Source organism: Cherax quadricarinatus, chromosome 39, assembly GCF_038502225.1.
Source record: "Cherax quadricarinatus isolate ZL_2023a chromosome 39, ASM3850222v1, whole genome shotgun sequence".
In the NCBI taxonomy this organism is placed as follows: domain Eukaryota; kingdom Metazoa; phylum Arthropoda; class Malacostraca; order Decapoda; family Parastacidae; genus Cherax; species Cherax quadricarinatus.
The window spans coordinates 9,253,343-9,271,181 of record NC_091330.1 but is presented as its reverse complement, the minus strand read 5'-3'; the positions used below and the strand labels follow the sequence as shown (position 1 = coordinate 9,271,181).

The window sequence follows — 17,839 nt, the reverse complement described above, 5'->3', positions numbered from 1 at the left end:
ACCACAAACTTCTGCTGAACACTCTAACACTACATTTTTAAACCTACCCCATACCTCTTTGACCCCATTGCCTATGCTCTCATTAGCCCATCTATCCTCCAATAGCTGTTTATATCTTACCCTAACTGCCTCCTCTTTTAGTTTATAAACCTTCACCTCTCTCTTCCCTGATGCTTCTATTCTCCTTGTATCCCATCTACCTTTTACTCTCAGTGTAGCTACAACTAGAAAGTGATCTGATATATCTGTGGCCCCTCTATAAACATGTACATCCTGAAGTCTACTCAACAGTCTTTTATCTACCAATACATAATTACCTATAACTAAACCCCTTTCTATACAAAGTTCAATCAAAGGGCTCCCATTATCATTTACACCTGGCACCCCAAACTTACCTACCACACCCTCTCTAAAAGTTTCTCCTACTTTAGCATTCAGGTCCCCTACCACAATTACTCTCTCATTTGGTTCAAAGGCTCCTGTACATTCACTTAACATCTCCCAAAACCTCTCTCTCTCTCCTCTACATTCCTCTCTTCTCCAGTAATATAATTATAAAAAATGTTGTGGGAGGTAGTATCCATGAGATATGGAGAACTGTTGACCCTATCTTGGACTCTCAGCAATATTGTGAGATCTCAGATTTCTATCTAATTTTTCAATACATATATGAACTGTCTTTGTATGATCTATTCATGAGGAGTGATAATGTTTACTGGAAGAAACATTAATAAAACACACTTTAGCTAAACCAAAGCCAGAGCCAGCAGGGAAACAGCATTCCTCTAAGGCCAGACTCTGGGAGTAGAAAAACTCTCAGAACTAATCAAAGGTATATCAAAGGTATGTTGATAATATAAGAGAGGTAGCAGCTGGCAGGAGACTGGCCATACATCTTCCCTCACTTTATTAGACACATAAACACTACTTTGTCTCACCTAGCAAGGTTTAGGAAAACTAGAATGTGCATTGTTTGTGATGTCAGCTGGTGTCATGATGGCCATGAAGATGCATACTGTACTCCACCTAGATTTCAACTTTCTTATTTAAACACTTATTCACTCCCTATTATGAATCACCAACATGTTCAACACATTTAGTAATACAGATAGAGCAGGTGTACTGTCACTTTATAGATAAAAGGGTTCATTGTACTTGTAGAAAATAGATAAATAATATTGCTTCCCACCAAATCCTGCTACTTAATAGGGAAATATTTTTTAAAGTGTAAGAGCACCAGTATAATTACAGTAAACCCTCGATTTACTAGACTTCTGAAATATAAGACAAAATCCACTAGGTCAATTCAAATAATGGACAAAATTCGTTGATTAAAGAAGTGTTTCTTAGCATTACTATCACGGGAAAATAATCACAAGTGCCATTACCAGCTACCTGTTTTTCCCTAGTAGTCAAGGGTTTACTGTACTCCCTTTATAACATGATAAATTTTTCAAGCATCCATATAACTTTTCTTTCAGCAGAGCTCTCACTAAGAAGCCAGGTGCAAGAAGCTCCACACCACACCATACCTAAAACAGCTTGGCACAAAGCTCTCCCAAGAAACTTTGTACAAGATGTTTCACACTCTGAGCGTAGCATCACTTGATACAAAGCTCTCAGCAGAGCCTTCAGTAAGTAGCTCAGCACAAGATGCCATACACACTAAACCTAGTAACACTTCATATAAAATAAGCAATATCCCAATTCTGTACAATTCCAGTTAAAGTAGGCCATAGACATGGATGTGTAAAGTCACCATAGTTCTTTAACACATTTGTAGATGGGGATTGCAAAAGAAGTGAATGCTAGGGTGTTTGGGAGAGGTGTTAGATTAAAAGATTATGACTTTGATGCAATATGAGAGCTGCCACAATTGCACTTTGTTGATGATACAGATGGGATATTCCAAAAGGTTGCAAAAAGTTGGTAGATGAATTTGAAGGGATATGTAAAACAAGGAAATTAAAAATGAGCATACAAAAAAGATCAGGGTGATGAGTAACAAAACGTCTAGGCAATGAAAGATTGGATATCAAACTGGAGACAGTGAGTATGGATACTTTTAGACATTTGGGAATGGACGTATTAGCAGATGGGTGTATGAGTGATAAGGCGAATCACAGAAAAGATAAAGAAAAAAAAGTAGTGTTGAGGCATCAGTGGGAAGAAAAAGGTTTATCTACTAAGATAAAAAGGTGAATGTGCCAAAGTACAGCAGTACCAACCTTTTATATGGGTGTGAGGCATGGTCTCCGACTGTTGCAGCGAGGAGAAAGCTAGAGGCAGTGAAGATATCGTGTGAGAGATATGTGTAGTGTGAATATAACACACTGAATTTGGAACATAGACATGAGAAGATGATGAGGGGTTACCAAAGGTATAATCCAGAAGGATGAAGAGGGGTTGTTGAGCCAGTTTGGGCATTTAGAGGATGAAGCAGAATAGGATGATCAAGAGGGTGCATAAAGCTAGGGTGGCAGGAAGGAGGGGGGTTGTTCCAGTAAAAGCTGTTGGGATGGGGAAATAAAAGAGGTTTTGAGTGCTAGAGGCTTGAGCATCCAGCAGGCTTGTGTGAGCATGTTTGAGCAGAGCAAGTAGACACAAGTGGTGTTGGACTATGACCAAGGTAACATTTATGAAGGGATTCAGGTATACCAATTTTCTAGACACAAGTCTTACAAGTTTTACATGATGGTAGGATTGCTGATGTCTTTTGTCTGTCTCATAAATATGCAAGATTACAGGTATGTCTTGCTACTTCTACTTACACTTAGGTCACACTACACATACATGTACACATTTATTTATACACACTCATCTGAGTTTTCTTTGATTTTATCTTAATAGTTCTTGGTCTTATTACTTTTCCTTTTATATCCATGGGGAAGTGGAATAAGAATCTTTCCTCTGTAAGCCATGCGTGTTGTAAAAGTCAACTAAAATTCCGGGAACAATGGGCTAGTAACCTCTTTTCCTGTAAAGATTACTAAAAAGAATAAGAAGAAGAAAATTGTCAAAGTGGGAAGTCTGAATGTGCGTGGATGTTGCGCAAATGATAAGAAAGAGATGATTGTGGATGTTATGAATGAGAAGAAGCTCGATGTCCTGGCTTTAAGTGAAACAAAGCTGAAGGGGGTGGGAGAGTTTCAATGGAGAGGAATAAATGGGATTAGGTCAGGGGTTTCAAATAGAGTTAGAGCTAAAGAAGGAGTAGCAATAATGTTGAAGGATAAGCTATGGCAGGGAAAGAGGGACTATAAATGTATTAATTCAAGGATTATGTGGAGTAAAATAAAGATTGGATGTGAAAAGTGGGTATGCGTGTATGCACCTGGAGAAGAGAGAAGTGTAGAGGAGAGAGAGAGATTTTGGGAAATGTTGAGTGAATGCGTGGGGAGTTTTGAATCAAGTGTGAGAGTAATGGTGGTTGGGGATTTCAATGCTAAAGTGGGTAAAAATGATATGGAGGGAGTAGTAGGTAAATTTGGGGTGCCAGGGGTAAATGTAAATGGGGAGCCTTTAATTGAGCTATGTGTAGAAAGAGATTTGGTAATAAGTAATACATATTTTATGAAAAAGAGGATAAATAAATATACAAGGTATGATGTAGCACGTAATGAAAGTAGTTTATTAGATTATGTATTGGTGGATAAAAGGTTGATGGGTAGGCTCCAGGATGTACATGTTTATAGAGGGGCAACTGATATATCGGATCATTATTTAGTTGTAGCTACAGTTAGGTAAGAGGTAGATGGGAAAAGAGGAAGGTGGCAACAACAAGTAAGAGGGAGGTGAAAGTGTATAAACTAAGGGAGGAGGAAGTTCGGGTGAGATATAAGCGACTATTGGCAGAAAGGTGGGCTAGTGCAAAGATGAGTAGTGAGGGGGGGAGTTGAAGAGGGTTGGAATAGTTTTAAAAATGCAGTATTAGAATGTGGGGCAGAAGTTTGTGGTTATAGGAGGGTGGGGGCAGGAGGAAAGAGGAGTGATTGGTGGAATGATGAAGTAAAGGGTGTGATAAAAGAGAAAAAGGTAGCTTATGAGAGGTTTTTACAAAGCAGAAGTGTTATAAGAAGAGCAGAGTATATGGAGAGTAAAAGAAAGGTAAAGAGAGTGCTGAGAGAGTGCAAAAGGAGAGCAGATGATAGAGTGGGAGAGGCACTGTCAAGAAATTTTAATGAAAATAAGAAAAAATTTTGGAGTGAGTTAAACAAGTTAAGAAAGCCTAGGGAAAGTATGGATTTGTCAGTTAAAAACAGAGTAGGGGAGTTAGTAGATGGGGAGAGGGAGGTATTAGGTAGATGGCGAGAATATTTTGAGGAACTTTTAAATGTTAAGGAAGAAAGAGAGGCAGTAATTTTATGCACTGGTCAGGGAGGTATACTATCTTTTAGGAGTGAAGAAGAGCAGAATGTAAGTGTGGGGGAGGTACGTGAGGCATTACGTAGAATGAAAGGGGGTAAAGCAGCTGGAACTGATGGGATCATGACAGAAATGTTAAAAGCAGGGGGGGATATAGTGTTGGAGTGGTTGGTACTTTTGTTTAATAAACGTATGAAAGAGGGGAAGGTACCTAGGGATTGGCGGAGAGCATGTATAGTCCCTTTATATAAAGGGAAAGGGGACAAAAGAGACTGTAAAAATTATAGAGGAATAAGTTTACTGAGTATACCAGGAAAAGTGTACGGTAGGGTTATAAATGAAAGAATTAGAGGTAAGAGAGAATGTAGGATTGCAGATGAGCAAGGAGGTTTCAGAGTGGGTAGGGGATGTGTAGATCAAGTGTTTACATTGAAGCATATATGTGAACAGTATTTAGATAAAGGTAGGGAAGTTTTTATTGCATTTATGGATTTAGAAAAGGCATATGATAGAGTGGATAGAGGAGCAATGTGGCAGATGTTGCAAGTGTATGGAATAGGTGGTAAATTATTAAATGCTGTAAAGAGTTTTTATGAGGATAGTGAGGCTCAGGTTAGGGTGTGTAGAAGAGAGGGAGACTACTTCCCGGTAAAAGTAGGTCTTAGACAGGGATGTGTAATGTCACCATGGTTGTTTAATATATTTATAGATGGGGTTGTAAAGGAAGTAAATGCTAGGGTGTTCGGGAGAGGGGTGGGATTAAATTTTGGGGAATCAAATTCAAAATGGGAATTGACACAGTTACTTTTTGCTGATGATACTGTGCTTATGGGAGATTCTAAAGAAAAATTGCAAAGGTTAGTGGATGAGTTTTGGAATGTGTGTAAAGGTAGAAAGTTGAAAGTGAACATAGAAAAGAGTAAGGTGATGAGGGTATCAAATGATTTAGATAAAGAAAAATTGCATATCAAATTGGGGAGGAGGAGTATGGAAGAAGTGAATGTTTTCAGATACTTGGGAGTTGACGTGTCGGCGGATGGATTTATGAAGGATGAGGTTAATCACAGAATTGATGATGGAAAAAAGGTGAGTGGTGGGTTGAGGTATATGTGGAGTCAAAAAACGTTAATTTGGAGGCAAAGAAGGGAATGTATGAAAGTATAGTAGTACCAACACTCTTATATGGGTGTGAAGCTTGGGTGGTAAATGCAGCAGCGAGGAGATGGTTGGAGGCAGTGGAGATGTCCTGTTTAAGGGCAATGTGTGGTGTAAATATTATGCAGAAAATTCGGAAAAGGTGTGGAGTTAATAAAAGTATTAGTCAGAGGGCAGAAGAGGGGTTGTTGAGGTGGTTTGGTCATTTAGAGAGAATGGATCAAAGTAGAATGACATGGAAAGCATATATGTAAATCTATAGGGGAAGGAAGGCGAGGTAGGGGTCGTCCTCGAAAGGGTTGGAAAGAGGGGGTAAAGGAGGTTTTGTGGGCAAGGGGCTTGGACTTCCAGCAAGTGTGCGTGAGCGTGTTAGATAGGAATGAATGGAGACGAATGGTACTTGGGACCTGACGATCTGTTGGAGTGTGAGCATGGTAATATTTAGTGAAGGGATTCAGGGAAACCGGTTATTTTCATATAGTCGGACTTGAGTCCTGGAAATGGGAAGTACAATGCCTGCACTTTAAAGGAGGGGTTTGGGATATTGGCAGTTTGGAGGGATATGTTGTGTATCTTTATATGTGTATGCTTCTAAACTGTTGTATTCTGAGCACCTCTGCAAAAACAGTGATAATGTGCGAGTGTGGTGAAAATGTTGAATGGTGATGAAAGTATTTTCTTTTTGGGGATTTTCTTTCTTTTTTGGGTCACCCTGCCTCAGTGGGAGACGGCCGACTTGTTGAGAAAAAAAAAAAAAAAAAAAAGAGTCCTGGAGGTGGGAAAGGCAGTGTCTGCACCCTGAATGAGGCATGGGGATATTGCAGGTTATAGGGATATCTGAACTGTGATGTCAGCACTCTTCTGGCAAGACAGTTATTGAGTGAATGGCAGTCAATGTGTTTCATCTCTTTTTGGGTCACCCTACCCTAATGGGAGATGGCTAATGCATTAAAAATATATTACCACGCACTTTACACTCCATGTACTGCATCACTGATACTTACTATAATTCACAGATATACATTTAAATGTAATGCACTATGCTACATTTTTTTTTTAACACTGGCCATCTCCCACCAGTATTCAATGTACCATTAACTTCATGTGAAAAAAATGGATGGCATGCAATCATATATCAATAAATTTTATTTTCTTCCCAGGAGTTAGTAATTCAAACAAACAAGTTCAGCATTAGTTCATACAAAATCTAATCCCATTACCCATAAAGAAAATACACTCTCAGAGGCAAAAGTTTCTAACAAAATTATTTGAAGCATGCTATGTGTAGACTATCCTGTACATGTATACAAGTTAAAAAGTTAATGTATGTGGAGCCATGAGTATAAGTAACTAAACTTTCTAACACCAATCAACCCCATTCAAATGCATTCACCAAAATGACAGGATTGAGGAAAGAATGTTTTTTGTAAATTATATTAGTATTTTATTTTTCTAGTTTAGAAAGCCACTGAAAATCCAAGACTAGAAAATATGAGAATGGGAAACCCACTTCAGATCATTTACCATATTTATGAAATAAATAAGTCCCTCTAGTGGCTCTGGGTTTGTGGAATGTAATTAGGCCAATACAAGAGATTCTGACTTACACTTACCTTATAGAGGATCGAGCCTTCACCACTATACACTAAATAACCCACATGGGCTTAGCACTCCACATAAGTATATATATACAGGAGAGCCCTACTTATACAGCAGGTTAGGTTCAGGCTACCACTGTAAAGCGAAAATTGACATAAGTGAATCACCCTTTTTTCACTTTCAAATACATATAAATGCCTGATAACATGTTTACACTACCACATACAGTGGTACCCCGAGTTTCGAACCACTTCCAACTCGAACATTCAAGTGTAACTACACAAAAAACGTTATGAAAAAACTAGTTGCATCAATGGACTAACTCCAACCTGGCAGTATCAAGCTTCTGAAATAAATTTAACATTGCAGATGCCATCAGCTATGCTAGAAGTGCATGGAATGAAGTGGAACAGTATTATATTGAATTATACTTGGAGATACTGGTCAAAATAAAAAAACAGAAGCTTTAAATAAAGCATACCATAATACACAAGGAAACCAGAGGCAACTTATTTGTTAACATTGAACAATACATACACTGAACGCTCTATTTATCTGTTAAAACTAAATACAGTGGAACCTCGGAACACGACCAGCTCCCTACTCGAACAAAGCTCAGCACTCGACCAAACAAATACCACCTGCCAGAACTTCGCTGCAAACTATTTCGTGTTTCTTCACATTTTTTTTTTTTTGTATTATTTGCATAAATAAGTCACCATGGGGCCTACAAAGATTAGTGATAACAGCCAACCAAACAGAAAATTGGTTTGGAAGAACTTGTTCAATACTCAAACGAATCGGCACTCGAACAGCCTTCTGGAATGAATTAAGGTTGCATACTGAGGTTCTACTGTATATATTAATAATTCCAGGAACCTTCATCCTCAGAGCCCAGACTCAGGCCAAACCCCCTAAACTATTAACAAATGTACAGGGAAGAAAAGATGTATATAGGGAATGTAAGTACTGTAGAAGTTAGTAAGATTTACCTGCAATCTTACGTGTATAGCTGAGTAACCAACGTCTTACCTCAAGTAAGTTGCGTACATCCCAAGAGTTCCTCTCCATATTATAGTGCACTTGGTTGGAACCTATGGGTGTCCATTCTTGGTGCACAAGAATCTTCTTGATTACAAACCCCATACCTGAAAAGCCTCCATTATCAGTTCCATCTCTCCAATATGTGTTCTCGTAGATCTTGTCAACACGATCAATGAGACTGATCTGGGAACAAAGTCGTAAGTTAAACATTCTGTAGTTAATGTGTATTAAATAATGTTCTTTATATCGCATACACTCAAGTATAGGGCAATCTTGCACTTAGGTCATGGAATGGAATGGAATTCTTCCTCCGTAAGCCATGTGTGTCATAAGAGGTGACTAAAATGACGGAAGCAATGGGCTAGTAACCCCTTTTGTATACATTATTAAATTTAAAAAGAGAAACTTTAATTTCTCTTTTTGGGCCACCTTGCCTCAGTGGAATATGGCCAATATGTTGAAAGAAAGAAGAATACAGAAAATGAAGTACAGTGGAACCCCAAGTTTCGGCCGCCCTGAGCATCAGCCGCTTTGAGCTTAGACTGCTTTTTTCAGCTAAATTTTGTCCCGAGTTTCGCCCTGTGCCCCGTGTTTCAGCCTGCATACCAGACCTGTCTGCCTGCCCGCACCTGCACGCCTGCCCACACAGGCGTCGTGAGCCAGTCTAGTTGTGCTTATCCTTGAGTGAACATTACCCTGTGCATTCATCCAAACATTTCTTCAGTGATTCAGTAATTCTACGATATGTACGATACTAAAGCAGCACGAGTCGATCAAGGCTACAGAGCCAGCCAGCGATGAAGTGTAGCACTAACAGTGTAGCAAGTAAGTTAAGCGATTAAGCGATAGAAAAATGACGACGCGAAACTTAACTCCTCCACTGTAGTTTGAGGTATATATGGCGACTAAAAACACCGCTGCCTCTGCTGCCGCTTATGCTTATGCTCTCAGTGGCCCTTATACACCCAGCAACAACACAACACAACACCAGTCGTGACATGTAATGACGTATTTTATTCATTCTAGAGTACATGTCATGTTACTATGTTATTAATATTGTTTATTATGTCATATCCGATGAATTTTGATAGATAAATAAACCATAGAGTTGATATTAGTGTCATATTGAATGACTGTCTTGTGCTGCCTCTCTCATACACCAACAAGAGTCTTCAATAAAGGTAAAACTGATTTAAATGTTCATTTATCCATTAAAATTAGTGCTTTATATTTATTTCTCATTGTTTTCTGTATGTAAAACTACAGTATAGTATTTATTCTTTAAAAAATGAATTTTTTATGAATATTTTTGGGTGGAACCTGGAGTTTACCTGGAGAGAGTTCCGGGGGTCAACGCCCCCGCGGCCCGGTCTGTGACCAGGCCTCCTGGTGGATCAGAGCCTGATCAACCAGGCTGTTGCTGCCGGCTGCACGCAAACCAACGTACAAGCCACAGCCCAGCTGGTCAGGAACCGACTTTAGGTGCTTGTCCAGTGCCAGCTTGAAGACTGCCAGGGGTCTGTTGGTAATCCCCCTTATGTATGCTGGGAGGCAGTTGAACAGTCTCGGGCCCCTGACACTTATTGTATGGTCTCTTAACGTGCTAGTGACACCCCTGCTCTTCATTGGGGGGATGTTGCATCGTCTGCCAAGTCTTTTGCTTTCGTAGTGAGTGATTTTCGTGTGCAAGTTCGGTACTAGTCCCTCTAGGATTTTCCAGGTGTATATAATCATGTATCTCTCCCGCCTGCGTTCCAGGGAATACAGGTTCAGGAACCTCAAGCGCTCCCAGTAATTGAGGTGTTTTATCTCCGTTATGCGCGCCGTGAAGGTTCTCTGTACATTTTCTAGGTCAGCAATTTCACCTGCCTTGAAAGGTGCTGTTAGTGTGCAGCAATATTCCAGCCTAGATAGAACAAGTGACCTGAAGAGTGTCATCATGGGCTTGGCCTCCCTAGGTTTGAAGGTTCTCATTATCCATCCTGTCATTTTTCTAGCAGATGCGATTGATACAATGTTATGGTCCTTGAAGGTGAGATCCTCCGACATGATCACTCCCAGGTCTTTGACGTTGGTGTTTCGCTCTATTTTGTAGCCAGAATTTGTTTTGTACTCTGATGAAGATTTAATTTCCTCGTGTTTACTATATCTGAGTAATTGAAATTTCTCATCGTTGAACTTCATATTGTTTTCTGCAGCCCACTGAAAGATTTGGTTGATGTCCGCCTGGAGCTTTGCAGTGTCTGCAATGGAAGACACTGTCATGCAGATTCGGGTGTCATCTGCAAAGGAAGACACGGTGCTGTGGCTGACATCCTTGTCTATGTCGGATATGAGGATGAGGAACAAGATGGGAGCGAGTACTGTGCCTTGTGGAACAGAGCTTTTCACCGTAGCTGCCTCGGACTTTACTCTGTTGACGACTACTCTCTGTGTTCTGTTAGTGAGGAAATTATAGATCCATCGACCGACTTTTCCTGTTATTCCTTTAGCACACATTTTGTGCGCTATTACGCCATGGTCACACTTGTCGAAGGCTTTTGCAAAGTCTGTATATATTACATCTGCATTCTTTTTATCTTCTAGTGCATTTAGGACCTTGTCGTAGAGATCCAATAGTTGAGACAGACAGGAGCGACCTGTTCTAAACCCATGTTGCCCTGGGTTGTGTAACTGATGGGTTTCTAGATGGGTGGTGATCTTGCTTCTTAGGGCCCTTTCAAAGATTTTTATGATATGGGATGTTAGTGCTATCGGTCTGTAGTTCTTTGCTGTTGCTTTACTGCCCCCTTTGTAGAGTGGGGCTATGTCTGTTATTTTTAGTAACTGTGGGACGACCCCCGTGTCCATGCTCCCTCTCCATAGGATGGAAAAGGCTCGTGATAGGGGCTTCTTGCAGTTCTTGATGAACACGGAGTTCCATGAGTCTGGCCCTGGGGCAGAGTGCATGGGCATGTCATTTATCGCCTGTTCGAAGTCATTTGGCGTCAGGATAACATCGGATAGGCTTGTGTTAACTGTATTTATATTATTTCTTAGGGGAAATATTGCTTTGCCTTTAGGCCGTTTCAAGTTTAGGCCTAGCTCCTGGAACGGATTACGGCCAAAACTCGGGGTTCCACTGTCATGTATTTCTAGAGAATACAACTAAAATGCAGGTACTATACTACAAAATGTGCTCATCAGTCAGGGTGGCTCAAAAAGAAAAACAAAAGTTTCTCTTTTTAACCCTCTGACTGTTTTGGTAGTATATATACATGTATGTCTTACGAGCCATTGTTTCGGACATATACATGTACAGTATATGTATACTCAATAATTCTAGCGGCTTCAAATCAAGCAGGAAAAAGCTGGTAGGCCCACATGTGAGAGAATGGGTCTGTGTGGTCAGTGTGCACCACATAAAAAAAATCCTGCAGCACGCAGTGCATAATTAGAAAAAAAAAAAAAAGTTTTTTTGGATTAAAATGCCAACTTTGAGGTGCATTTTCGTATAGTATTTATCTTTGTATTCTTGTTTTCATGATCTCAGGTGATAAAATGGAAAACATATTGCAGAAATAGAGATGATTTTGATTAGTTTCACGATGAAAACGACCTTGAAATTGAGCTCAAAATAGTGGAAATGTTCGATTTTTACCAATGTTCAAAAGTACGCAAATCACACCACATGTCCAATACACGTCAACTGGGGAGTCTAATATTCTTTCACTAGTGCACTGATATTATTTATACCATTTTTACAATAATGCAGTAGTCTGCATAGCAGTAAATTTTTTATTTTTTGTATGAATAAAAAATCAAAATAGAAAGCAATAGTAATATAAGAGGGGCCAAGAGATGTGACTAATGAACAGAGGATATGTTATTTTAGTGCCAAGAATGTCTGCACTGTTTATTCTGGACCCTATTTTGAAATTGGCATCTTTTTTAATTTGCATGAAACTGCCCAAATTGCCAAGTTTGACCACTTTATTGGGTAGTTCAAATTGGCAAATGGGCAGTTTCTTGTACTCAGTTGATTGAAAAAATGGAGTTCTAAAGAAATAGCTATGAGTTTGGTCAACTGGAACAAAGGAATTGGCCAAAAACAGGGCTCAAAGTCAGCGAAATCGCCAATGTGTATATGTCGCCGAGACCGCTAACTTCGCGGGAGCGTAATTCCGTGAGTTTTCGACCAAATTTCGTACTTTTGGTGTCATTACCATCGAGAAAATATTCTCTATCATTTCATAAGAAAATATAATTTTTTTTTCCCAAAAAGTTTGCGACATACAAAGGGTTAAATTTAGGAGTAATTTATACAGGAGAAGGGATTGCTAGCCCCTTGCTCCCAGCACTTTAGTCGCCTCTTACAACACACGTGGCTTACGGAGGAAGAATTCTGTTCTGCTTCCCCATGGAGATAAGAGGAAATAAACAAGAATAAGAACTAGAAAGAAAATAGAAGAAAACCCAGAGGGGTGTGTATATATATGCTTGTACATGTATGTGTAGTGTGACCTAAGTGTAAGTAGAAGTAGCAAGACGTACCTGAAATCTTGCATGTTTATGAGACAGAAAAAAGGACACCAGCAATCCTACCATCATGTAAAACAATTACAGGCTTTCGTTTTACACTCACTTGCCAGGATGGTAGTACCTCCCTGGGCAGTTGCTGTCTACCAACCTACTACCTATAATAATGAAATATAGTACATATTGTAATTGTAATATGAAGTACTACTTGTAATTATAAGGAAAAATTGATAGAACTTTTACAAAATATGGTAAGCTAATACTGGATACAAGTGTGTAATGTATTGTAAAAAGTGAAATGATTGCATACATTTTTTTTTCTTTTTTTCTAACATGTCGGCCATTTCCCACCAAGGCAGGGTGACCCAAAAAGAAAGAAAAAAACTTTCATTATCATTTAACACTTTCACCATCATTCACGCATAATCACTGTCTTTGCAGAGGTGTTCAGACACAGCAGCTTAGACATCCCTCCAAACTGCCAATATCCCAAACTCCTCCTTTAAAGTGAAGACGCTCAAGTCCAGGACTCAATTCCGGCTAACCAGTTTCCCTGAATCCCTTCACAAAATATTACCCTCCTCACACTCCAACAGCTTATTAGGTCCCATAAAGCATTTGTCTCCATTCACTCCTATCTAACATGCTCCTTCACCCCCTCCCTCCAACCTTTTCGGGGACGAGTCCTACCCCGCCTTCCTTCTCCTACAGATTTATACGCTCTCCAAGTCATTCTACTATAAAGTTATTGATCCTAAATATTAAATGCTGATTTTATACAAATCCTGAATTTATATAAAAGCAAAAATTTAACCTCAAGTATCCCTAATGTGTCCCCCTGCAACATAACAAATCCATGATGAAATACTCAACTATGAAACAGTAATCGTCACAACCCTCAACATCCAGATCTTTGCGATTAACTGTACAGTACCACTAAAATCCTAAAATTTACCACTTTGGGAGAGGTACTACTACAAGATTCTTTACAAGTACAGTAATTAGTATATTTGTTTTATTTATACTAATGTTTAAGTATCTAGCAGTCCACAGTGCATCAGAGGAGTACTGTTGAATTATTATTATGTAACCTCGGTTGGTCTGTCAAAATTGATATTCTAGTATGGCTTAGAAACCAAGGGTGTTAAAAAATCAGTGTTGTACCTGTGTAACAAGAGACTGTTATTTTTATTTTATTGTTATTATCACACTGGCCGATTCCCACCAAGGCAGGGCGGCCCGAAAAAGAAAAACTTTCACCATCATTCACTCCATCACTGTCTTGCCAGAAGGGTGCTTTACACTACAGTTTTTAAACTGCAACATTAACACCCCTCCTTCAGAGTGCAGGCACTGTACTTCCCATCTCCAGGACTCAAGTCTGGCCTGCCGGTTTCCCTGAACCCCTTCATAAATGTTACTTTGCTCACACTCCAACAGCACGTCAAGTATTAAAAACCATTTGTCTCCATTCACTCCTATCAAACACGCTCACGCACGCCTGCTGGAAGTCCAAGCCCCTCGCACACAAAACCTCCTTTACCCCCTCCCTCCAACCTTTCCTAGGCCGACCCCTACCCCGCCTTCCTTCCACTACAGACTGATACACTCTTGAAGTCATTCTGTTTCGCTCCATTCTCTCTACATGTCCGAACCACCTCAACAACCCTTCCTCAGCCCTCTGGACAACAGTTTTGGTAATCCCGCACCTCCTCCTAACTTCCAAACTACGAATTCTCTGCATAATATTCACACCACACATTGCCCTCAGACATGACATCTCCACTGCCTCCAGCCTTCTCCTCGCTGCAACATTCATCACCCATGCTTCACACCCATATAAGAGTGTTGGTAAAACTATACTCTCATACATTCCCCTCTTTGCCTCCAAGGACAAAGTTCTTTGTCTCCACAGACTCCTAAGTGCACCACTCACCCTTTTCCCCTCATCAATTCTATGATTCACCTCATCCTTCATAGACCCATCCACTGACACGTCCACTCCCAAATATCTGAATACATTCACCTCCTCCATACTCTCTCCCTCCAATCTAATATCCAATCTTTCATCACCTAATATTTTTGTTATCCTCATAACCTTACTCTGCAACTTCTCTTCAGAATCTCCCAAGAGCACAGTGTCATCAGCAAAGAGCAACTGTGACAACTCCCACTTTATGTGCGATTCTTTATCTTTTAACTCCACGCCTCTTGTCAAGACCCTCGCATTTACTTCTCTTACAACCCCATCTATAAATATATTAAACAACCACGGTGACATCACACATCCTTGTCTAAGGCCTACTTTTACTGGGAAATAATTTCCCTCTTTCCTACATACTCTAACTTGAGCCTCACTATCCTCGTAAAAACTCTTCACTGCTTTCAGTAACCTACCTCCTACACCATGCACCTGCAACATCTGCCACATTGCCCCCCTATCCACCCTGTCATACGCCTTTTCCAAATCCATAAATGCCACAAAGACCTCTTTAGCCTTATCTAAATACTGTTCACTTATATGTTTCACTGTAAACACCTGGTCCACACACCCCCTACCTTTCCTAAAGCCTCCTTGTTCATCTGCTATCCTATTCTCCGTCTTACTTTTAATTCTTTCAATAATAACTCTACCATACACTTTACCAGGTATACTCAACAGACTTATCCCCCTACAATTTTTGCACTCTCTTTTGTCCTCTTTGCCTTTATACAAAGGAACTATGCATGCTCTCTGCCAATCCCTAGGTACCTTACCCTCTTCCATACATTTATTAAATAATTGCACCAACCACTCCAAAACTATATCCCCACCTGCTTTTAACATTTCTGCCTTACCCCCTTTCATTTTACCTACTGCCTCACGAACTTCCCCCACACTCACAACTGGCTCTTCCTCACTCCTACAAGATGTTATTCCTCCTTGCCCTATACACGAAATCACAGCTTCCCTATCTTCATCAACATTTAACAATTCCTCAAAATATTCCCTCCATCTTCCCAATACCTCTAACTCTCCATTTAATAACTCTCCTCTCCTATTTTTAACTGACAAATCCATTAGTTCTCTAGGCTTCCTTAACTTGTTACTCTCACTCCAAAACTTTTTCTTATTTTCAACAAAATTTGTTGATAACATCTCACCCACTCTCTCATTTGCTCTCTTTTTACATTGCTTCACCACTCTCTTAACCTCTCTCTTTTTCTCCATATACTCTTCCCTCCTTGCATCACTTCTACTTTGTAAAAACTTCTCATATGTTAACTTTTTCTCCCTTACTACTCTCTTTACATCATCATTCCACCAATCGCTCTTCTTCCCTCCCGCACCCACTTTCCTGTAACCACAAACTTCTGCTGAACACTCTAACACTACATTTTTAAACCTACCCCATACCTCTTCGACCCCATTGCCTATGCTCTCATTAGCCCATTTATCCTCCAATAGCTGTTTATATCTTTCCCTAACTGCCTCCTCTTTTAGTTTATAAACCTTCACCTCTCTCTTCCCTGATGCTTCTATTCTCCTTGTATCCCATCTACCTTTTACTCTCAGTGTAGCTACAACTAGAAAGTGATCTGATATATCTGTGGCCCCTCTATAAACATGTACATCCTGAAGTCTACTCAACAGTCTTTTATCTACCAATACATAATCCAACAAACTACTGTCATTTCGCCCTACATCATATCTTGTATACTTATTTATCCTCTTTTTCTTAAAATATGTATTACCTATAACTAAACCCCTTTCTATACAAAGTTCAATCAAAGGGCTTCCATTATCATTTACACCTGGCACCCCAAACTTACCTACCACACCCTCTCTAAAAGTTTCTCCTACTTTAGCATTCAGGTCCCCTACCACAATTACTCTCTCACTTGGTTCAAAGGCTCCTATACATTCACTAAACATCTCCCAAAATCTCTCTCTCTCCTCTGCATTCCTCTCTTCTCCAGGTGCATACACGCTTATTACGACCCACTTCTCGCATCCAACCTTTACTTTAATCCACATAATTCTTGCATTTACACATTCATATTCTCTTTTCTCCTTCCATAACTGATCATTCAACATTACTGCTACCCCTTCCTTTGCTCTAACTCTCTCAGATACTCCAGATTTAATCCCATTTATTTCCCCCCACCGAAACTCCCCTACCCCCTTCAGCTTTGTTTCGCTTAGGGCCAGGACATCCAACTTCTTTTCATTCATAACATCAGCAATCATCTGTTTCTTGTCATCTGCACTACATCCACGCACATTCAAGCATCCCAGTTTTATAAAGTTTTTCTTCTTCTCTTTTTTAGTAAATGTCTACAGGAGAAGGGGTTACTAGCCCATTGCTCCCGGCATTTTAGTCGCCACATACGACACGCATGGCTTACGGAGGAAAGATTCTTTTCCACTTCCCCATGGACAATAGAAGAAATAAAGAAGAACAAGAGCTATGTAGAAAAAGGAGAAAAACCTAGATGTATGTATATACATGTATATATGCATGTGCATGTCTGTGAAGTGTGACCAAAGTGTAAGTTGGAGTAGCAAGATATCCCTGTTATCTAGCATGTTTATGAGACAGAAAAAGACATGTACAGTATTGTATTTTTTTTTCTTTAACACATCAGCCATTTCCCACCAAGGCAGGGTGACCTGAAAGAGAAGAAGCATTTTCATCATCACCCACTCCATCACTGTCTTGCCAGAGGCATGCCAATACTACAGTTCAGTACAATACTAGCCATAAACAGAAATTAGTGTGCTTCCTCCAATACCTACAGTTAGAAAAATCATCTACAAATACCAACCAAATAATTCACAGTAGTTTTATAATTCGAGCTTCCCATCTCTTTGAAGAACCGATAGTCGGCCACCAAAAGCAATGGACAGCGGGTCTTTTCACTGTTGAAGTTGTAAGCTTCCGCCTGTTGTCGCTTGACTCTTCGCCTGGGTCCCATTAGGAGGTTATCTGTAGGTGTATCTAGCAAGATGCCATCAGGTGGCTCATATCCATCTACCCATTCATCCTCACTGTCACTTTCTGCAATTCATAATGAATTACTTAATACGTACGTATATTAATGGAAAGTACTAAACTCGTAAGGTTTATTCAGAATTTATAATTAAATACACCATGTTATATATTGTCATGATAAA

At 39.8% G+C, this 17,839-nt stretch overlaps 1 protein-coding gene across 3 annotated transcripts in view; it reads right to left on the bottom strand.

Annotated features, from left to right (window-relative positions):
- The window catches only part of Tace (ADAM 17-like protease Tace), a 55,538-nt gene that overhangs the window by 27,468 nt on the left and 10,231 nt on the right, over nt 1–17,839 (bottom strand). For all 3 annotated transcript variants that reach the window (XM_053787531.2, XM_053787529.2, XM_053787532.2), the window contains exons 6-7: nt 17,491–17,723; nt 8,152–8,346 (exon numbers count right to left, since the gene is read on the bottom strand). In XM_053787531.2, the coding sequence (XP_053643506.2) occupies nt 8,152–8,346; nt 17,491–17,723 (428 nt within the window). The remainder of the gene's footprint in view (nt 1–8,151; nt 8,347–17,490; nt 17,724–17,839) is intronic.